The 23,491-nt window shown below is 36.4% G+C and overlaps 1 protein-coding gene across 3 annotated transcripts in view; it reads right to left on the bottom strand.

The window, feature by feature from the left end:
• FAF1 (Fas associated factor 1) overlaps window positions 1-23,491 on the bottom strand; it is a 497,713-nt gene that overhangs the window by 99,728 nt on the left and 374,494 nt on the right. For all 3 annotated transcript variants that reach the window (XM_070780362.1, XM_070780369.1, XM_070780377.1), the window contains exons 14-15: window positions 10,039-10,175; window positions 5,844-5,932 (exon numbers count right to left, since the gene is read on the bottom strand). In XM_070780362.1, the coding sequence (XP_070636463.1) occupies window positions 5,844-5,932; window positions 10,039-10,175 (226 nt within the window). The remainder of the gene's footprint in view (window positions 1-5,843; window positions 5,933-10,038; window positions 10,176-23,491) is intronic.

Genomic DNA, 23,491 nt, shown 5'->3' with positions numbered 1-23,491 from the left:
CAATAAAAAATTTCAATTATATGGGGTCTTAGACATTTCCTGTAACCTTCATATTAAATTTTGTGCTCAGTATTAAAGGAATTAAAGTCAATTTCCTTACCAATGAATTACAAGGAACACAAATTAAGATGAAAGAATGAACTGGGAATATGCATGCAAATATTATACATTCATATTACTATACAACATAATCTGTAAATCTAGTACTAATGAGACTCAAGATTTAAATGGCTGAAGAATGCGTTTAGTGCATTATTGTCAATCAATGCCTCTATTCCAGGATAAATGTAATCTTGAATGGCAACACACCAATTATTACAAATTCCTAACTAAGTACAGTACTTCATAATTTCAAAATGTCAGTGTCAATTTATAAAGTAACAGATAAACATCTTTCTACCATATTTCCAATTACCTTTCCCTCAGAGTAAATAAAATACTATTAGGAAAAATTACAAACAAAATTTTTACAGCAACAAAAGGAACCTATTGAGTATTAAACTTCTAGTTACAGCACTGTGAACTTTCATATTTGTTAATGTGGATACATCAGGTTTTATACCACTGTAATTAAGTATTATTTTTTAAAGTCACATTATTTTACGTAAGTTTAATTATTTATTTATTTAGTCATTTAACAAACATTTTTTAAGTACCTACTAGTGACTGAACTGAACTGAACTGAATGAACACTGTGAGAGGTTTGTTACTGTTTGGTTGCTAAGTGGAGTCCAACTCTTTTGTGACCCCCATGGACTATACAGCCCACCAGGTTCCTCTGTGGGATTTACCACAGAGGAAATGGGAATTTCCCAGGCAAGAATACAGGAATGGGTTGCCATTTCCTTCTCCAGGGGATGTTCCAGGCTCAGGGATCAAAGCCATGTATCCTGTACTGGCATGTAGGTTCTTTTACCACTGAGTCACCATGAAAGCCCAAACTGTTACAAGACAGAGTTACAATATGAATATGATATAACCCTTGCTTTTAAACTCAAGTCTAACAGAAGACAGAGACAAACAAATAAAGTTAAATACAATATTAAAGGTTATACTGAAATTGTTTACATGTTTCCCATTTGTAATAGCCAAAGGGTATTGTACTGAAAACACTCATTATACCTGGAAACTTTATATTATTGCTCAAAAATCAAACTCTCCTTTATTTGTTCTATGTAACTCTTTCTTTAAAAATTAAAAACAAAGAAAAAATTAAAAAGAATAATTTGATAGATATATGAATTAACAGATGATAATATGTGTTTCATATTTTACCTTTAGATTGCTTTCTAAATCCAGAAATTTCTTGACTGATAAAGCACTAATAATTACTTGAGATTAACATAGATCCTACTCGCTGTGTTGACCTTGGGTAAATTAACCTTTTTGATTCTCAGTTTTCTCATCTGAAAACTAGAGATGACAGTACCAATCTGTGTTGGATTATGTTCCATTTGCCCATTCAGTTTCTGACGGCTCAGATGCTAAAGAATGTGCCTACAGTTCAGGAGACTCAGGTTCAATCCTTGGGTCGGAAAGATCCCCTGGAGAAAAGAATGGCAACCCACTCCAGTATTCTTGCCTGGAGAATTCCATGAACAGAGGAGCCTGATGGACTACAGTTCATGGGGTCGCAAAAAGTTGGACAAGACTGAGCAACTAACACTTTCACTTTCCTTTCACCCATGCTCTACCTGAGCTTCCCTGATAGCTCAGTTGGTAAAGAATCTCCCTGCAGTGCAGGAGACCCTGGTCAACTCCTGAGTCGGGAAGATCCACTGGAGAAGAGATAGGCTACCCACTCAAGTATTCTTGGGATTCCCCTTGTGGTTCAGCTGGTAAAAAAATCCAACTGTAATGCGGGAGATCCGGGTTTGATCCCTCAGTTGGGAAGATCTCCTGGAGAAAGGAAAGGCTACCCACTCCAGTATTCTGGCCTAGAGAATTACCTGGACTGTATAGTTCATGGGGTTACAAACAGTCAGACACGTCTGAGCGACTTTCACTTTCACTTTTCACTTTCATGCTCTACCTAGCTTTTTGCCCAGGGAGGTTCTCTTGCCTGCCTTTCAGTTGCTAGTTGGGTTAGGTCAATAGAAGGTACTAGCAGGAGACCATAAGTATAAAAGGGAAGGGAAGCTATTCCTTAGTTTCTTCCTTATCAGCTCAAAAGGGCTGGCCCTGAAAGAAGCAAATTTCTCCACACACTACCCTTTCCTAGGCCTTCAGGCCTAAAGGTGGTAATGGCTCCCTTTAGCCCTAGAGTATACTATCCATTGATGACTCCTATAAAGTCTGCCCATATCTATATAAATAGTTGCCTTATTAAACTCTTCTCAATAATCTAGTTTGAAAGCATCACCTGTTCCAGCCAGAACTCTGAATTATACGCAACCCTGTGGGATTGTGTTAAGAATCATGAGATGATAAATGAAACGTGCTTTGAATAGTGCCAAGTATTAATACATTATCTTGGTCATGAAGATCTTTTTTGTACAGTTCTTCGGTGTATTCTTGCCACCTCTTCTTAATATCTTCTGCTTCTGTTAGGTCCATACCATTTCTGTCCTTTATCAAGCCCATCTTTGCATGAAATGTTCCTTTGGTATCTCTGATTTTCTTGAAGAGATCTCTAGTCTTTCCCATTCTGTTGTTTTCCTCTACTTCTTTGCATTGATCGCTGAGGAAGGCTTTCTTATCTCTCCTTGCTATTCTTTGGAACTCTGCATTCAGACGCTTATATCTTTCCTTTTCTCCTTTGCTTTTTGCTTCTCTTCTTTTCACAGCCTCCCCAGAAAGCCATTTTGCTTTTTTGCATTTCTTTTCCCTGGGGATGGTCTTGATCGCTGTCTCCTATACAATGTCACAAACCTCCGTCCATAGTTCATCAGGCACTCTATCTATCAGATCTAGGCCCTTAAATCTATTTCTCACTTCCACTGTATAATCATAAGGAATTTGATTTAGGTCATACCTGAATGGTCTAATGGTTTTCCCTACTTTCTTCAATTTCAGTCTGAATTTGGCAATAAGGAGTTCATGATCTGAGCCAAAGGTAGCTCCCGGTCTTGTTTTTGCTGACTGTATAGAGCTTCTCCATCTTTGGCTGCAAAGAACATAATCAATCTGATTTCGGTGTTGACCATCTGGTGATGTCCATATGTAGAGTCTTCTCTTGTGTTATTGGAAGAGTGTTTGCTATGACCAGTGCATTCTCTTGGCAAAACTCTATTAGCCTTTGCCCTACTTCATTCCGTATTCCAAGGCCAAATTTGCCTGTTACCACAGGTGTTTCTTGACTTTCTACTTTTGCATTCCAGTCTCCTATAATGAAAAAGACATCTTTTTTGGGTGTTAGTTCTAAAAGGTCTTGTAGGTCTTCATAGAACCATTCAACTTCAGCTTCTTCAGCGTTATTGGTTGGGGCATAGGCTTGGATTACTGTGATATTGAATGGTTTGCCTTGGAAATGAACAGAGATCATTCTGTCATTTTTGAGACTGCATCCAAGTACTGCATTTTGGAAGCAGAAGATATTAAGAAGAGGTGGCAAGAATACACAGAGGAACTGTACAAAAAAGATCTTCATGACCGAGATAATCACAATGGTGTCATCACTCACCTAGAGCCAGACATCCTGGAATGTGAAGTCAAGTGGGCCTTAGAAAGCATCACTACGGGGAATCCCCTGGTGGTCCAGTGATTAAGACTGTGCTTCCACTGCAGGGGGTGTGAGTTTGATCCCTGGTTGGGGAACTAATATCCCACATGCCAAGTAGTGCAGCCAAAAATAAACAAAAAAAACTTTAAAAAAAAAAAAGAAAAGAAAGCATCACTACGAACAAAGCTAGTGGAATTCCAGTTGAGCTCTTTCAAATCCTAAAGGATGATGCTGTGAAAGTGCTGCACTCATATGCCAGCAAATTTGGAAAACTCAGCAGTGGCCACAGGACTGGAAAAGGTCAGTTTTCATTCCAATCCCAAAGAAAGGCAATGCCAAAGAATGCTCAAACTACCACACAATTGCACTCGTCTCACACGCTAGTAAAGTAATGCTCAAAATTCTCTAAGCCAGGCTTCAGCAATATGTGAACTGTGAACTTCCAGATGTTCAAGCTGGTTTTAGAAAAGGCAGAGGAACCAGAGATCAAATTGCCAACATCCACTGGATTATGGAAAAAGCAAGAGAGTTCGAGAAAAACATCTATTTCTGCTTTATTGACTATGTCAAAGCCTTTGACTGTGTAGATCACAATAAACTGTGGAAAATTCTTCAAGAGATGGGAATACCAGACCACCTGACCTGCCTCTTGAGAAACCTATATGCAGGTCAGGAAGCAACAGTTAGAACTGGACATGGAACAACAGACTGGTTCCAAATAGGAAAAGGAGTATGTCAAGGCTGTATATTGTTACCCTGCTTATTTAACTACTATGCAGAGTACATCATGAGACATGCTGGGCTGGAAGAAGCACAAGCTGGAATCAAGAATGCCGGGAGAAATATCAATCACCTCAGATATGCAGATGATACTACTCTTATGGCAGCAAGTGAAGAGGAACTAAAAAGCCTCTTGATGAAAGTGAAAGAGGAGAGTGAAAAAGTTGGCTTAAAACTCAACATTCAGAAAACTAAGATCATGGCATCCGGTCCCATCACTTCATGGGAAATAGATGGGGAAACAGTGGAAACAGTGTCAGACTTTATTTTTCTGGGCTCCAAAATCACTGCAGATGGTGAGTGCAGCCATGAAATTCAAAGACACTTACTGCTTGGAAGGGAAGTTGTGACCAACCTAGACAGCATATTCAAAAGCAAAGATATTACTTTGCCAACAAAGGTCCGTCTAGTCAAGGCTCTGGTTTTTCCAGTGGTCATGTATGGATGTAAGGGTTGGACTATAAAGAAAGCTGAGCACCAAAGAATTGATGCTTTTGAACTGTGTTGTTGGAGAAGACTCTTGAGAGTCCCTTGGACTGCAAGGAGATCCAACCAGTCCATCCTAAAGGAGATCAGTCCTGGGTGTTCATTGGAAGGACTGATGTTGAAGCTGAAACTCCAATACTTTGGCCACCTGATGCGAAGAGCTGACTCATTTGAAAAGACCCTGATGCTGGGAGGGATTGGGGGCAGGAGGACAAGGGGACGACAGAGGATGAGATGGCTGGGTGGCATCACCGACTCTATGCACATGAGTTTAAGTAAACTCCAGGAGTTGGTGATGGACAGGGAGGCCTGGCATGCTGCGATTCATGGGGTCGCAACAGTTGGACAAGACTGAGCAACTGAACTGATTAATACATTATAAATATTCAGTATATGTTTACTATTATACTGTCAATATTGCTGTCATTATTATTCTATTATATTTGAGGTTCCATGCCCATGTCATCTATGCCATCTAAATGTTTGAGAGACACAAAATTCAGAATTCTGGTGATCTTTTTCACTAATTCTCACAGTGATTCAAAAATATGTTCAAATGTAAAATGTGTTTATTGGTAATCAATCTCAAAAAGAGTAAGAGGACCTTAAAAGGGAGTGAAATACTCATATAATAGTACTGGACTATATAGTTTCTCCTGTAAACATGCTTCAGAATTCATTTCCTGTAAATTGCAAATCTAGCAAAGAATAACTTCATAAAGTTAAACAAATTGTTGGGTCTTTGGGTCCTGAAAAGACTGGACTGAAAGGTAAATTCAGTGGCATAAAAATCCTCAGTTCATGTAGAAATGCATCTTCATCAATGCCTTATCAATCATGACATAGGCAAACATCACCATTTGACAAATTATCTCATCAAAATTCTATTAAATGTCCACTTAACCTTTCACCTTACCTCATCCTTTATATCTTCCTGTTGTTGGGCTGTGAAGATCTCCATTGCAGCCATGAGTCTCATCATTAACTCATCCACTGTTGTGTTACCTAGCAACATACCGAGATTGCCAAACTTTACATCAAGGTTAGAAAATGGGAAGTTGCTCTAGAATTAATCAGTAAGGAATAACTACAGCCTAAAAAATTGTAGACTAGCATGCCAATAAAGACTTTTATGCTTGCATTGAAAAGTTTATTTTTAATAAGAAAGAAAGGCAGTACACTGGCAGTTGAAATTTCAGAATACTTAGATTTGTGAGAACAGTCTCTTTATAAAGATTTTTGGCACTATTTAGAATATCCAACTCACAAGGAAAAAAGTATCTTTCAAAGTAGGAAAACATATGTACTTAACAACACTGGCGACAACTACCATTTGTTTGTAAGCCAGTGATTAGGTTAAATGATTAGGTTTATATATATAAAATCTCATTTAATCTGTATAACAATTCTATAAAGGCTCATTATGATTTTGATAGTAAACAGAAGGAAAATGAGGCTTACAGAGCTCAAGTAACCTGACTAAACAAGGTCAAGTTGGTTAAGTTACAGGACCAGGATTTGAAACCATATGAGTCTGACTCAAAAGCCTGTCTTCTTTGCCACTTTAGCACACTGTTTACTTAGAATTATCTCCTACTAAAATTTCTTTAGTGAAACAATTAGTAATTCAATTTCTGGGAACAAAAATTTTTTCCCCTAAATGGTATTTTTCCCTTTTAGCTGCAAATATTTCCCTTCAAATAACTATGCTATATAATCTTTATGGACAGGATATTTAAAATGTTTGATTCTTTTGAATGCTATTTTATTCCCAGTCCATAACAAACATATAGCACATATATGCCATTTTTTGCATGCATTGAGTCTTGCTATTTGCTTTGGATACATCTACAAGAGAGAAAGTCATGAAGATCCATAAAGATATAGCAATTTTTCTCTTCTTTCAAACCAACAGGCAAAAAAGCCTGTCTTTCTCCAAGGCCTCAAAAGGTGTCTTCTAGTCCCTTAATGGAATGGCCACCAATGAGACAACACATAACAAGCATCCTTGCTTGTATTCTTCCAGAGTACCATCTGCCTAACATGATCCTTCAATGGTCCTTTCCCAGTTTTCCTTATGATCACTGGCAACATGGGGTTAGGGGGAAGTTTTGGTCTCTAGTCAAAGAAATAATCTAATCTGGTCACACTCTCTCCATAAATCAGCTAAAGAACAAATATTATCTTGGAAGTAGATATTATTCTAAAACCTACCAAGAAGTAGAATTGGTTTTAGAGTCAGAGTTCTAACCCTAGTTCTACTTCTTACATGATCTAGTACCTAGAAACTGCCTAGCACATGACAAGGGCTTAATAAATACTCACTTAGTAAACAAGTGAATATGAAAAGAGGGCGTGACTATAGCTCTGAAACAATCAATTTTCTTATCTGCAAAATGAAGATAACACTACCTCTGTAGGGTTCTTAGAAGAATTAGAGATAATATAAAGTGCCTGGTACCAAGGACACACAGCATCACTGTGTGTGACAGATACAATAAACAGTAAAAGTTTAATAAGAGTAACTTCAATGTAGATTTCCATACTGGGCAAATCTTTGGGTTTCCATTTCTTATTTGTAAACTATAGTGACTAAGAGAGCATGGGGCATGAATACTTTGTAAAGGTACTAGAATCATCATTGGGGAAATATTATAATTTTATTGTTGTTGTTGTTCAGTTATGCCCGACTCTATGCGACCCTGTGGACTGCAGCATGTCAGGCTTTCCTGTCCTTCACCATCTCCCTGAGCTTGCTCAAATTCATCCATTGAGTCAATGTCATCCAACCATCGTCCTCTGTTGGCCCCTGAATAGGTGACTACATCATGGCCATTAATTTTTAGGCTTAAAGCTACTGCTTATCAACTATGCTTTGACCCTGATTTACAGATTCATTGCCAAACTGTACTTGAAGGTACTTTATACCTAAGCCCTTAATGATCCAAGATGCAGAAAAGTATCAGTTAATGCATTTCAGGGACAATTTATTTGTTATAGTTTATTGCAAAAGAATTTCTTTATATACTTAAAAACTGTTGAGATCCCTGAAGAATTTTTGTTTATGTGGATATGGTTACCAACATCCACTGTGTTGGAAATGAAAACTGAAATATCTAAAATAGTTATCCATCCATTTAAAAGTAACAATAATAAACCCATAATTTGCTAATATAAACATCATGTTTTATGAAAAATGACTATATGTTCCAAAAAGAAAAATTTACTGAGAAGAATGTCATTACTTTAACATTTTTGCAAATTTCTCTAATGTTATACTTAATAGAACACAATTAGATTCTCATATTTATATCTACATTAAACTAGTTATAATGTGTCATCTTGGTTGAAATTTATGAAGCAATTGTGGCCTCACAGAGATACGTAGTTGGAAAAGGGACAAGTATTTTAATAGGTAATTACATATTTTTTATTTAATACTCCCAAACTGACAGGTGGGATTTTTTTTAAGATTAGGTATGTGAGGAACCGGAAACTGTATCAGTGAACTTACTGTACTGTGTTACATTAAAATCCACTGGTCTATTTTGCCCTTTGAATAGGTCTGTTACTCATACATGAGTTTATAACATTACACACTGGTCATCTGGAAAATATTGGTTCACTGAGTAATCCATTTCTTTTGAATGCTGACACAGCTAATTTTATGATATAAAAAAAAAATTACATTTATTAGTACCACCACTTGTGTCACAAGGAAAGTATTTAAGCTGTCAGTCTTAAATGGTGGAGGAAATTCTAACTTTTTGCTCAAAAAACCAAATTTCTATCACTGGCAACAAATGTTATTTGTTCTAAAGCTTGCAGTAACAGGCTGGCATTTTGTTCATTTTAGAGAAATGTCTTCCCAACTGTGTCACATAAACTATAAAAAGATTTAATATTTAATAAAATGATTTTTTTTAAATGTACATACATGGAGGTGGAAAATATCAGTACAGTTCTGGGTCATGGCCCTGATTTGTGCCAGCAATTTTAAACAGAACTGATTTTGTGCCGTCAGTGCAAATGTCAACACAGTAAAAAACACACACACAAAAAAGTCTATTACTATTATGAAAACATTTTTGACCTTGTAGATGCCCTTAAAGGGTCTAGGGGACCTTTAGGGTCCATGGGCCATCTTTGAGAACCACTGGCTATTGTAACATTGCCCCTGACAGGAAAACTGAAATGAAACATTATCTATTTAATCTATATAATGTGTCCCCCAGCAGGTCTTCTTTAACACTGTTTACGAAAGTGAAAGCTCTAGTTATAGAGAAAACAAAATACTGGAGGTTTTGCTTTATTTGAGTTTGAAAGGCACTAGAAGTTACACCCCTTCCTCATTGCATTATCCACTATCAAACTTTTAGCTTAAATAGGGGCAGAAATTAAGTATTTCACACACCTTGGAGCACTTGAAACATTGTTTTCCCTGTGGCATAGAAAAAATAAACTATTTTCAATTTAAGCTTTGCCACGAATAAGGTAATTTTTTATTCTAATCTTTAGGGTATGTTAGTAACATAAAAAAAAACACTCATTTTTTTGGTAAAGAATGTGCACTGTGATTAAATTGACAGGCATCCTATGGCTTCGCACCTCAAGGTTGCATTCTAGACAAAGATTCACACAAATAAGGAAAAACAACTGCCACTGTGAACTATTCAATTCACAATACTCAGTCACAAGTTTTTCCAGATAACTAAACATAAGGATTTCCTTCAACCAATCAAAATCACAGCAAGAAATATACATATGTATACACAGACACACACACACACATATGACATCATCTTTGATGACTGATAATGACTTAATTTCTACTTTAGAAAACTTAGCAATTTTGAATAGTTAACATGATTAACCTATATCCCAAGGGCTGTGCAGTTTTATTAAGGTGTTTCTATTGGATTTTTATGTAGCATATTTCATAGTTCATAGCACCTGTACTTTTTGAAGATATTCTTCTTCAGGATGTTCTATATTTCAAAATGCAAAGATATTCACCAATACAGAGAATAACTTTCAGCTATGATACTAAATATTATAAGGTTATCACATAAATAAGGAGACACTCTACTCCTCTTTTGAATGTACTTTACCTTGTATCACATTTAACACTTCATTAGATGATCGCTTTCCCATAATAATCAGAAAAAGTGGAAACTGATCTGTTTTTTGAGTCCGAATGGTTTGGGCAACAACACTGCCAAAGTGTCTATTGCACATTGTCAGAAATCTAAAATGAGACAAAATCCAAAGTTAGCTTCATTTCAGAATTTAAGAAATTTACTACTACCCAAAGAAAAAATTCAATCTTATTATAATTATTACAACTGAAAAAATTCAGTTATATTAAATTAGTCTGCTTGATATCAATATGTAAAATCTTACTATATTAAGTTTTCAACTACATCATAAATGGAATAGAAATGATTATCAGACATCAACATCAGAAATGATTATCAGAAGACAGAAAATCAGGCAGTACACCTAAGTGCTGAGTAGGACTGACAGCATAGGATTCTTAGTTTTAAATATTACAAGCTGTGTTATTCTAAACCATCAGAAAAAACAAACAAAAAGAACTTTATGAGGAAAGAATTTCTTCAAGAGGACAAATACTGGGTGGTAAAAGTTAAATTGACGAGCTGCATCCTAGTCTAAACAGGATCCAGCAACATTTTTGCAGGTCCTTAGAATAAAGAATTGTACTTTAGAATTGTGTTTTCTCCAGTAGTAGCAGGTCTTCTAGTTTCATACTTAGTATGGGATAAAATAATAATTCTAAGCTTTTGACCAAAAAAAGCTCAGAGATATTAGCATACTGAAGTCTAGCATTAGTATTCTTAACACGATCTGGAATAAATGAAAAAACTGATAAAGCTTTTCTCTTCTATTAGAGGACTGTTTGAAATTAGCATTTCTTTCAAGAGAAAAGGGTAGCTTATGATATGTTTTCAGATCTGATGGTAAAAAGTAAATGTCATAATAATAATGAATTATGAAAGACCAAATGCAAATATAGAATGCTTTAATAAGATCCAATTTAATAAAGTCTGTAAAAATAATGGACTTTTAATAACACAGGTCACAAAAGGCAAAACAGTGGAAATTCTGGGGACTAGCCACTGGTACTGGCTTATTAATTCTTAATTATGTTCATGAAAGGCAACTTAAATCGTGTATTTTCTCATGCCTTATGATAATATTTTAGGTAACAACTCCTCTGAAATGTATGTTCCAGCTGATGAGCAAAGTCCTGTCGTCACATGCATTAGAAAGTAAATCTATTTGAAAAGACAAACGGCATTAAAATGTCATGTGCTCAGATTCATTTGATATCCAAATTCAAAACAGAATCAAACCACTTAATTTTTAAAACCAATATATTTCTTGTGTATAGAAATTTATCCCAGAAATTTAGGCTGAATCCTCCACAAAAACCTATGCTGTGACCACACACAGGGCCACGAGAACTGTGGGCAAGAGTGTCAAGACAAGTTAGCACCACTGCAGTAAGTTCATTGGGAGTTAGGTTCATACACACGTTTAGAGCAGCAATAACCAGATCTCATGGCAATCTGAAATGACAAGGCCTTAAAAAACCCACTGTTGACCATGAAATATCAGTGCCCCCATGAAAATTCAGATCTTCACATTTCACAACTATTATGAGATAAAAGGTGCTGATGCAGCCTAAGCCTCTATACCAAAATTCGCACACATACAGCTTTAATTCATCAGTGAAGATGTGTAGATCAGGAGACTAGAAAGTTAGATCTCATTTTCCTTTCTGCTTACTACTAAAATATTTCAAAGTCAATCTTGACCCTCATCTGATCATTGACAACCTCTGAAATTAAAGATGTCAAAAAACAGTTGGAATGCTGTTTCCTACAAAAGGGAGAAAATAAGTCCTTGTTGCTTTCACACCAATGGATTAAGCGGATATCACACAGTAGATGCCCATCACAGCATTAGCCTCATGAGTGATATTAAATACTAGCTAAAGAGGAGACCTGCAAAAAGTGAAGGAAGAAAAGAAGCCAGGAAGGAAGGAAGAAAAGGGAGGCAGGCAGGCAGGTTAGCTTAGTAGTTTTAGGAATTCGATTTCAAGACAATTTTGCCTGGAAATTGTGTATATCCCAAATCCTCTTTTTGTGAAAATGAGCTAGATGGGAAAATAATTATGAAAATATAGGTATTTAATTGGGTTTAAATTTACAACATAAATTTCAAAACTATATAAAACATTCAAGGGAGGTACCGACTTCAAGGTCACATTAACCATTAAACCATTCAATTACTACAAAACAACAAGGTGATCAGTTTTCTACCAGGTATTAGCAAATCATTCCAATCATTTCTCAGCAGGTGAGAAATATTAAGGGATCACACAGCCAGTTGATGCTTTCCAATGGCCTTAACTAGCAATTTGTTGTAATCAGAGAAACTTTGTTAAAACTTTAATTAATCTGATTAATCTTCCTAAGATCTGAATTAAGCAGATCTTAATTAAGAATTCAGATCTTAGCTCCTAAGATCTTCCTAAGATTTGAAATTTTCAAATTGCAATCATCAAGAGCCCATAGTGCCAATGGACAGCCCCCAATGAAAAAATTCCTACTTGCCAGTTCCTTCCTTTACAATTTACAAGAACTTCACAATGCAAATATCAAATCTTTCTCATGGGTGGGAGGCCCTGCTTCTTCTTCTCAAGATCATTCACAACACAAAGTTACCATTCACATCACAGTACTGGCAGCAGAAATCTAGTTCAAAACCTTACAGCAAAATCAGACATGGGAAAAACCAGTGGTTTTAAGAGAATAAATGCAGTTCTCTCATAATTGTGGTATTTTCTTCCTCTGAAAATACAAAAGTGTGCCAGTGCATCTAGAGGCGGCAGCAAACTTGTCTAACTACCAATGGTGCTCATCAGAGTCAGCTGCCAAGAAGAGATAAATGATTTCCACAGCAATTGAATTGCTGCAATCTCAAACACCAAAGGGGGAAGCAATGGTAACCATTCTGTGGCAAGAAGAAATGATTTTGTTTTTTGATTGTAAAATATTTTAATAAATCAAACAACCTATGCATCATAGACTGACTTGAGGAATGGGAATAACAAACTGCAAAATCAACCCCCCAAAGCCAAAGGCTAAAGTAACAAACTTGAAAAGACAAAGAATGCTCTTATTAAGGGGGTAAAATGAGGGAAAGAGGAAAAGAAGGACAGGCTGAGAAAATGAATGAAGTAAAATGGTTAATAACAAGTCAGAATTAATAAAGCAACTCACTGTTCCCTGGGGCATGGGTTGGTAGGTAGTGGTGGAGGTGGTGGGGATAGGGAGTGGGAAGCCTCAAACTCTGGCCTTGGTAAAGAAAATTAAAGTGTTAGTTGCTCAGTTGTGTCTGACTCTTTGTGACCCCATAGACTGTAGCCCACCAGGCTCCTCTGTCCAGGCAAGAATACTGGAGTGGGTTGCCATTTCCTTCTCCAGGGGATCTTCCCCACCTGGGGACTGAACCCAGGTCTCCTGAATTGCAGGCAGATTCTTTACCATCTGAGCCACTGGGGATGCCCAAGAAAATATAATTAGAAGCTATATTCACCAATTCTTGCTATTAGAAGTCTAAAACTGGAAAGATAAGAGGAAGTGGTTTTAATCTAAAGTTTGAGGAGAAAAATAAACAGAACATCTGATGGCTAGCATATATTAATCATTAGTAAAATTTTCAGCCTCTGAAGCAGAGATCTTTTCTATCCTGTTAATGGAAACCAGGATTACTAATAAATCAGATATGAGAAAAAGTAATCTCATTTTAATTCAAAACATGATATAGTTTAGTTTCTTTCAATCACACCCATAATTACATAAGTAATCAACTTCAAATCGTATTTCAACAAAAAGTATATACTAAAAGAAACACAGCAATTTAGGGACAGGGTGATGAAATTCTACATCTACTGTCTACCTACTGTATATCAGGTAATGTAAAGAGGCATATTTGCTAAAAAAACAAAACAAAACAAAAAAAACCTGTTAAAAACTGTGTGTGAGGCTTCCTGATTATTACATTTCAATGTGACATCTATAAGTTTAAAGAAGCCTTGTATATAAAGTGGAAATAACACAACTTTAAAACACTTAACATTCTTATACAGAAAGCACTCAGAACTGTGCGTAGAACATGGTAGACAGTTAAAATTGGTGGCTATTTGATCATTATTAAATGCATAATTATATTTAAAATTTTTATCATTTTTTCCATGATTAAAATGATAACATACCTATGGGCCAACACTAAAAGATTTTTTTGTGTATTAAGACACAGCATCAAAGAATTGTTGACGAAGCAAATACAATCACTGGTATTACTCTCATTCAGAGCACAAAAGGGCAGGTATTGATATTTGGGAAATAAGGAAGTACAATTATAAATGCTATAGTTGTGTAGTACCATAAAACTTTACACACTTAAAAGGGAATATGAAATTAAATAATCTGGAGTAAGAAATGGCCACCCGCTCCAGTTGCCTTGAAAATTTTATGGACAGAGGAGCCTGGCGGGCTACAGTCCATGGAGTCGCAGAGTCATACTTGACTGACAGTGTTCACGCATGCTCGTGTGCATGCGCCTGTGCAAGCACATGCACGCACGCACACACACAATGTTAACTAATTTGAAACCAAGAAGAATCAGCATCAAAATTTCTGGCTGCTTACCCTTGAACTATTAAACACATTAAATGTCTTTCTGATAATGTGTGAATCATATTTCCAAAATGAAAGGTTATCGAGTAGAAGAAATTCACATTCAATAGTAATATAGGACTTTCCCAGTATGGGTTGCTGAGTGGTTTTTTTTTTGGTTTGTTTGTTTTTTATATTACATCTTTTGAAATCACTTTGATTTAAGGAGGCTCTTTTTTTAAAGCAAGCCAAACCTGGTTTTTGCTATAGTAGTAAGCCTCATTAGTTATACATATTCATTCATGCGTTCAGGATTTGTTAAAAAACATGTGTACAGCTCAGTAGAAAAACCAGAACACAAAATACATAGAAAGGACCTTAGAGATCATCTACTGTCTAACCAACACAGAATTCTCCCTTCTTCCTTTTTTGCCCTTAATAGGGAAGTTAAAGCCAAGGGCCTATAACATGTAAAGTGAGACCTAACAATGTTGCTAGCATTGTCAAGCATACCAAAAACAGCTAAAGACTACTGTCTCCTACCACGAAACCATTTCTCCAAGCCTGCATGCCTATCCATTGTGCAGCTCAGTTCTGGATATGATCTTCAGCACCACTGGCATATGTGCCTTTGTCCTTTAAGGGTGGCTTTGAGGTTTTGAAATAGTTCTAAGTCTTTGGGTCAAAATAAGTTAGGTAAACAAGCTGAGAGACACTGACTATAAAGGCAGTGATTTTCAAGCTTTAAAGGCCTAGGAATCACCTGTGAAATTTATTCAAAAGGCAAATTCCTCAGTCCCATGGCTGAGAGATTCTGATTTAACAGATCTGTGGTAAGGCCCAGGAAACTGTCTTTTTAAAAAGCTCCCAACTGTCTCCCTCCAAGGTGTTTCTGATTCAAGTGTTTTGTGGGCACACTTTGAGAAACTCTGCTTTTAGGAGGCAGGACTTCTTTCTTTGAGAGCCTTTAAGCTTTCTCTGAAGGCATCTCTTAAAGAAGTGTCCCCTAAATGTTTTGGGCAATGGCATATTCACTGGACCTAGTGTCTACTCTCCTGAGGTGATGACACTGAAGATAATTCCCACTTCCTTCATCTGTATAGGTGAGGTGTAATATGATGTGAGACAAAACTAAAATCTGTGAGCTCCAGGTGATGGAGGAAAAACAAGGCAGGGAAGAGGTGTTGCAATATTACATAGAGAAGTCAACTTAAAAGTTGATACTTAATCAAAGATTCAAAAGAGGTAAAGGATGACGTGGAACACATACTTCTGGGAAGAGAATTCCAGGCAGAGAAAATAGCAAACACAAAGACCTTAAATCTGGAAAGCATCTAGCATATTTGAAAGGTGAGTATAGCTGAAGCAGAGTGAAGCATAAAATAAAAAACTGATAATTTTGAGTTTTCACATGGTTGGAAGAAAACCATAGCTAGGCCAAAAAATAAATTATGAACTGGAAAAAAGTTCTGAATTTGAAACCACAGAAAAAGGGCTAACTTCCCTAATGTATAAAGAACCCTTAATAACTGGGAAAAAACCAACAAAGAATATCTGTCTGCTTCCAGAAACAGAAACAGTAATGGCTCATAAACATGTGAAAAGATACTAAAAATAATTCCTAATGACTTCAGTTCATTTCAGTAGCTCAGTTGTGTCCGACTCTTTGCAACCCCATGAACCGCAGCGTGCCAGGCCTCCCTGTCCATCACCAACTCCCAAGAGTCTACCCAAACTCATGTCCATTGAGTTGGTGATGCCATCTAACCATCTCACCTTCTATTGTCCCCTTCTCCTCCTGCCCTCAATCTTTCCCAACATCAGGGTCTTTTCAAATAAGTTAGCTCTTTGCATCAGGTGGCCAAAGTATTGGAGTTTCAACTTCAACATCAGTACTACCAATGAACACCCAGGACTGATTTCCTTTAGGATGGACTGGTTGGATCTCCTTGCAGTCCAAGGGATTCTCAAGAGTCTTCTCCAACAACACAGTTCAAAAGCATCCATTCTTTGGTGCTCAGCTTTCTTCACAGTCCAACTTTCACATCCATACATGACCACTGGAAAAACCATAGCCTTGACTAGACAGACCTTTGTTGGCAAACTAATGTCTCTGCTTTTTAATATGCTGTCTAGGTTGGTCGTAACTTTCCTTCCAAGGAGTAAGCATCTTAATTTCATGACTGCAATCACCATCTGCAGTGATTTTGAAGCCCCCAAAAATAAAGTCAGCCACTGTTTCCCCATCTATTTGCCATGAAGTGATGGGACCGGATACCATGATGAGTTAGCTCCTAATTAAAACTATACTAAAACCATTTTTTAATCTGTCAGATTAGTAAACACAAAATAAAATTTGGTAATACCTTGCACTGGCCAGGTTATAGGGAAACAGGCACTACTGCTTGCTGTTAGTAGGAGTGAAATTGGTACCCACTCTCTTGTGGGAAATTTGCCAGTGTCTATTAAAATTAAATATACTAACTCTTAACCCAGTACTCCTAAAACTGGGAATTTATTCTATAGATATATTTTCCAGATGGAAATATATGTGCATAGTTATTTACTGTAAGCTTGTAATAGAAAAATATTGGACATGACCCAAATGACAACCAATAGGATCTGGTTAAATAAATTATAGATATTACGGAATTAAAAGGAATACTATGTAGTCATAAAATAGAAAGGATTCTTTATGAACTGATATGAAGTTTCTTTTAAGATATGATGTTAGTGGGAAAAGGAAGGTGTTAAATACTGTTTACCATTTGTGTAAAGTGGGAAAATGATGATATATTAGCTTATTTATGTATAAAATAATCTCTGGATGGATAAATAGGAAACTTAACACATTACTCCTGGAAAAGATAACTTAGAAACAAGGATAAGGAGGAGACTTTTCATTATGTACCCTTCTACAACTTTGAGTTTTGATTAATATGAAGGTATTACCCAGTCAATAAAGAATTTGAACCTAAGACAGTAACTCTCTTATAAAAACAAAGCAAAATTGCACACAATACCCAAATTTACCACAATGTTAATCACATTTGTCTATTTCTTATCAGTCTTTTGCACAAGTACATCTTTTTCTTTTTGTGGTAATCAGTGTTTAGTTGGATACAGTCCTTTTGCCACCTATACAAAAGTAATGAACCAGCAAGTTAGATGGCTGAATAACATTCCATTGAGTAGACGTAACGTCACCATATTCATAACTATTCACCTACAGCTAGATTTTTCTTTTTAGTTTTTTTTTTTATCAGTATAAATAATACTGGGAAAATTCTTAAAGTATTTTTAAGGGAAAAGTCTGTGAAGTGGAATTACAGGGTAAAAAAGTATAGAGTCATTTAATGACTGGTGATAAATACTGTCAAATTGTTTGCTAAAAGAATAGTATAATGTCTCTCTGTACAAATGCAAATACTGAATGCGTGCGTGTTAAAGAACACAGCCAAACTAAAGGTGAATTTAAGAAACCACAAGATGAAACTTGGTGAAAATTTAATCTGAAAAGCAGCTTTCACCTGTCTTTGGTTTAAGACTAACCAGTAACAGTAAACTGCTAAATCGTCTCAATAGACTTGGGGCTGGTGCACTGGGATGACCCAGAGGGATGGTATGGGGAAGGAGGTGGGAGGGGGGTTCAGCAGTGGGAACATGTGTACACCCGTGGCGGATTCATGTTGATGTATGGCAAAACTAATACAATATTGTAAAGTAAAAGAAAAAAAAAAAAAGATTAGTAGTCAGAGTTTAAAAAAAACACACAAGTATCTCCTTGCTGTCATCCATAAATTATTCAAGTGGAAATGCTTTGAAACACTGACAGTTTAATGACAGGGCTGTAACTAATCTACAGGGACCAATTTATACTAATTTTTTGGAGGGACAATAATCAGGTAACTGGCTATCTTCTCACCATGAGTAAGAATATTACTCAAAAACATTTAAGTACCCCATTTTAAGTTGGGTGAGGGAATAGAGAACATTTAACCCAATCGCTTATCAAATGCAGACATTTCTTCTCTAGCAATGTAAAGAGAAGATTCATTTTCCAGGGACTATACAAGAGAACAAATTTATGTTAAATGGCAGATAATATTTTTTCTGTGTTCTGCCTTTTACCAATTGATCAGTACTTATCAGGGTCTACTAAATATGCAAGGTAAGACATGGTCTGTGTCCTTAAGATAATAAGAATATTTCAGGTTTGATAAATCAACACTGCCAAACAGGAAACATAATCTGATATAAAACTGGGGGCTAGATAGAGTGGTTCAGATTAAGGGCTGGAAGAAAGTCAGAGAAAGGAATGGGAGCTTAGAAATCATGGAGAACTTTCTGTTCCAAGATAGTGCTCCTGGACAGCTGGTAGGAGAATCATCTTTTAATCACATCTGTATTCCTAGCACCTACTGCCAAACAGTATGTATCAATATTTGTTACAAGAATGGGCTAGTTCATGCTTCAATAACCTGTATCTCCACTGTAACACTGATGATCATACAATCTTCCTTTGTCTCTTCCAACTACTTTAATTGAAATCAGTTTATTTTTATTTATTTATTTGGCTGTGCCAGGTCTTAGTTGTGGCATGTGGGATCTAGCTCCCTGACCAGGGATCAAACTTGGGCTCCCTGGCAGAGTCCTAGTCACTGGACTACCAGCGAAGTACCCTGAAATCAGTTTAAGACAGTTGGTATGAATTACCATCGTCTCCAAGGCCTCTTTCAGTATGCTTCTACCTTGATAGGTCATTTCATCCCTCAAAATAGCAGGCATTCATCCACAAGTTCATGACTCTAAGCTTCCCACCTGATTTTTAGAATACTGTAGTTTTTACATAATTTCATCCTGTCACCATCTAATAATTGAAAATGTTACTTAGAAGAGGTATAAAGTATCCAAATTTTAACATATTAGAGAAAGTATTAATAGGAATTATTGTAATCAACATAATATTGTGAGACAAAGACTTTGGAGTAAAATAAACCTGATTTTGTTGCTTACTAATTGTTTCTTTGGATATCTTAATTTTTCTGAGTGAGTGAGTGAAAGCCACTCAGTCATGTCTGACTCTTCACGACCCATGGACTATACAGTCCATGGAATTCTCTAGGCAAGAATACTGGAGTGGGTAGCCTTTCCCTTCTCCAGGGGATCTTCCCAACCCAGGGATCGAACCCGGGTCTCCTGCACTGCAGGTGGATTCTTTACCAACTGAGCTATCAGGGAAGCCCTAATCTCTCTGAGCCTTTGTTTTCTCACATATAAAGTGAAGGCAATATTATCTACTCTGGGAGTTGGTCTGTGGATTAATCAATATTACCTCTTTTCCCTCCCTATTATATGTTTTAGAGTCAAAATGGGCTTTTCCTTTCTCTTCCCTTCCCCCCAAATTAAGGATATGGCAAAATGCTTCCTAAAGTAAGTTATAACAGCAAATCTTAGATTCATATCACTTAAATAAGAAGTCATACATATAATACAGTGCCAAGCACTGTATTAAAAGTTACAGTGCTCTGTAACTTCTATGGAATCATCATAAAGTAAGATTATGCCCTACTCTAAGGTGGAAAATGAAGATATACATATTTTTTTCCACGTTATAGTCTATGTTTTTTTTTCCTGCAAAATTTGGAGACTTTGTGATTTTATTATTATGTAAGATTCACTCAGCATTATTATATAAAAATTTTTCAGAGTTGGTTGGCTTCTCTTGAGACCTTGATATTTATATACAATTTCCTTATGTATTGGAAAAGAACTATTGTTCTAACGAATTAAAAAAATGTAGGAGAGCATCAGGAGAAGCCTCATGCACAGGAGAAAAGTTTTTAAAAGATAAATGACCAACAGCATAGAGTATTAGCACTTTAGTCACTCATCAAAGCTTTCAAGCAAGAACTGATTACAACGCAGCACTCGACAAAGGCTCATTTGAGACAGCTGATGTTTGACAGCAAGTTGAACGGTCAGGTTTACTACAAGGCTTTTTCTAAGCTCTATGCCTGTTATGAGTTAGATCATGAAAAGGAGTATTTCAGGGCCGTATTCACCTAAAGAATTACCATGTCTGAAAAAAGATTTAACACAAAGCCCTCTGTTTTTACAGGGGATTGATATAAGAAATATCTATTTAAAGTGATTCATCTTTCTACAATAGTACAAAATAATTATTTATTATATTTTATTATTATATTTCCTAATGTTTCTCAAATTGAAAATCATGCAACAAAATTCTTTGAATTCATTGTCAGGAAATTTTGACACAAATGATTAGACTACCTTTTATCAGACAATGAAAAATTTAAATGGTAAATCATAAACTCTAAGTACCTGGCACATAAATATACATTGGATGGATAGATGAAAGAGTGAGGATATGCCTAGCACATTTCCTCTTTCTCCTTTAGCTGCCAGAACTGAATTCAGAACTGAATTCAATGCTTATGTACAAAACCTTGCTTGTGCTTATTTTTTAAAAAATCAGTCAGTATGATTGTCTCCAGCAGTGTTCAACTGCAAGGCATGGGCATAGAGAAGGTGAATAGTTTGGGTCAACAAACTGAATGCAATGGAGGAAGACAGAGATGAAGGAGTTTCAAGTATTACAAAGAAGTGATAATGATGAACCTTGAAATTTAAATAGGACACGGAAGGAAATGAAGACTGGACACAGGAAAGGGTAGATGAGGTCAGGTGGTGGGGGTCAATAGATTGAAGGGCATGATGAGATAAAAACAAAACGAAACAAATTGAGCACTGGTGACACTTGAGGAGGTAAGTGAAATAGGACGTGTTCATCAGAGCCAGATGTTTGAAATAAAAATATATAAGGTGATACAGTTTCTATTGATGACCAGATCTAAGTATGGTAAACAAAGAGAAGAAAAAATTTTTTCTCTAGTTGGACAAGTCTAGGAATTGAGAGAATTATCAAGAATGATAACAGGAATGCTGACAAGAAGAAGTTCAGGTATTATTTACAAGTGATAAAATTTCAGAGAGTTAATAGAACACAAGCTTCAAAAGATCCTGCCAATCAATTGCATTAGTAGAGAATGGTAGAAATCTGGTTTAATATCAATAACAACTCAGACCCAGTCCCTTCTGGACCACCCAATACCTGAAAAACTGCTAGGGGATTTTAGTTGACTTCTTCAGTTCAATAAAAGCCAATAATAAAGTTATAGACTACAACTGAGCACGGCATCAAACAAATTTCCACTGAAGTATTATGCTCGATTCTGGGTCCCTTTAGAATGGGCTAGGTCTAGATACCCTATCATATGAGGAACAACGGAAGAAATAAATATACTTGGTTGGAAAGGTAAACAAGACAGTTAGGATTAAACAAATAAAAGACTACAATGCAGAAAAGAAGCTAGTCTTATTTCAGGTAATTCCAAGGCCAAAACTAGAACCCAAAGAGAGCAAGTTGGGAAGAAGTACTATTTTTTTTTTTTTTAAACTTTACATAATTGTATTAGTTTTGCCAAATATCAAAATGAATCCGCCACAGGTATACATGTGTTCCCCATCCTGAACCCTCCTCCCTCCTCCCTCCCCATACCCTCCCTCTGGGTCATCCCAGTGCACTAGCCCCAAGCATCCAGTATCGTGCATCGAACCTGGACTGGCAACTTGTTTCTTACATGATATTTTACATGTTTCAATGTCATTCTCCCAAATCTTCCCACCCTCTCCCTCTCCCACAGAGTCCATAAGACTGTTCTATACATCAGTGTCTCTTTTGCTGTCTCATACACAGGGCTGTTGTTACCATCTTTCTAAATTCCATATATATGCGTTAGTATACTGTATTGATGTTTTTCCTTCTGGTTTACTTCACTCTGTATAATAAGCTCCAGTTTCATCCACCTCATTAGAACTGATTCAAATGTATTCTTTTTAATGGCTGAGTAATACTCCATTGTGTATATGTACCACAGCTTTCTTATCCATTCATCTGCTGATGGACATCTAGGTTGCTTCCATGTCCTGGCTATTATAAACAGTGCTGCAGTGAACATTGGGGTACACGTGTCTCTTTCCCTTCTGGTTTCCTCAGTGTGTATGCCTAGCAGTGGGATTGCTGGATCATAAGGCAGTTCTATTTCCAGTTTCTAAAGGAATCTCCACACTGTTCTCCATAGTGGCTGTACTAGTTTGCATTCCCACCAACAGTGTAAGAGAGTTCCCTTTTCTCCACACCCTCTCCAGCATTTATTATTTGTAGACTTTTGGATCGCAGCCATTCTGACTGGTGTGAAATGGTACCTCATAGTGGTTTTGATTTGCATTTCTCTGATAATGAGTGATGTTGAGCATCTTTTCATGTGTTTGTTAGCCATCTGTATGTCTTCTTTGGAGAAATGTCTATTTAGATCTTTGGCCCATTTTTTGATTGGGTCATTTATTTTTCTGGAGTTGAGCTGTAGGAGTTGCTTGTATATTTTTGAGATTAGTTGTTTGTCAGTTGCTTCATTTGCTATTATTTTCTCCCATTCTGAAGGCTGTCTTTTCACCTTGCTAATAGTTTCCTTTGATGTGCAGAAGCTTTTAAGGTTAATTAGGTTCCATTTGTTTATTTTTGCTTTTATTTCCAATATTCTGGGAGGTGGGTCATAGAGGATCCTGCTGTGATGTATGTCAGAGAGTGTTTTGCCTATGTTCTCCTCTAGGAGTTTTATAGTTTCTGGTCTTACGTTTAGATCTTTAATCCATTTTGAGTTTATTTTTGTGTATGGTGTTAGAAAGTGGTCTAGTTTCATTCTTTTACAAGTGGTTGACCAGATTTCCCAGCACCACTTGTTAAAGAGATTGTCTTTAATCCATTGTATAT

The sequence above is a fragment of the Bos indicus genome, chromosome 3 (genome assembly GCF_029378745.1).
Source record: "Bos indicus isolate NIAB-ARS_2022 breed Sahiwal x Tharparkar chromosome 3, NIAB-ARS_B.indTharparkar_mat_pri_1.0, whole genome shotgun sequence".
In the NCBI taxonomy this organism is placed as follows: Eukaryota; Metazoa; Chordata; class Mammalia; order Artiodactyla; family Bovidae; genus Bos; species Bos indicus.
Note: the sequence above shows the minus strand (reverse complement) of the source record. Positions and strands in the feature narration are given on the sequence as shown.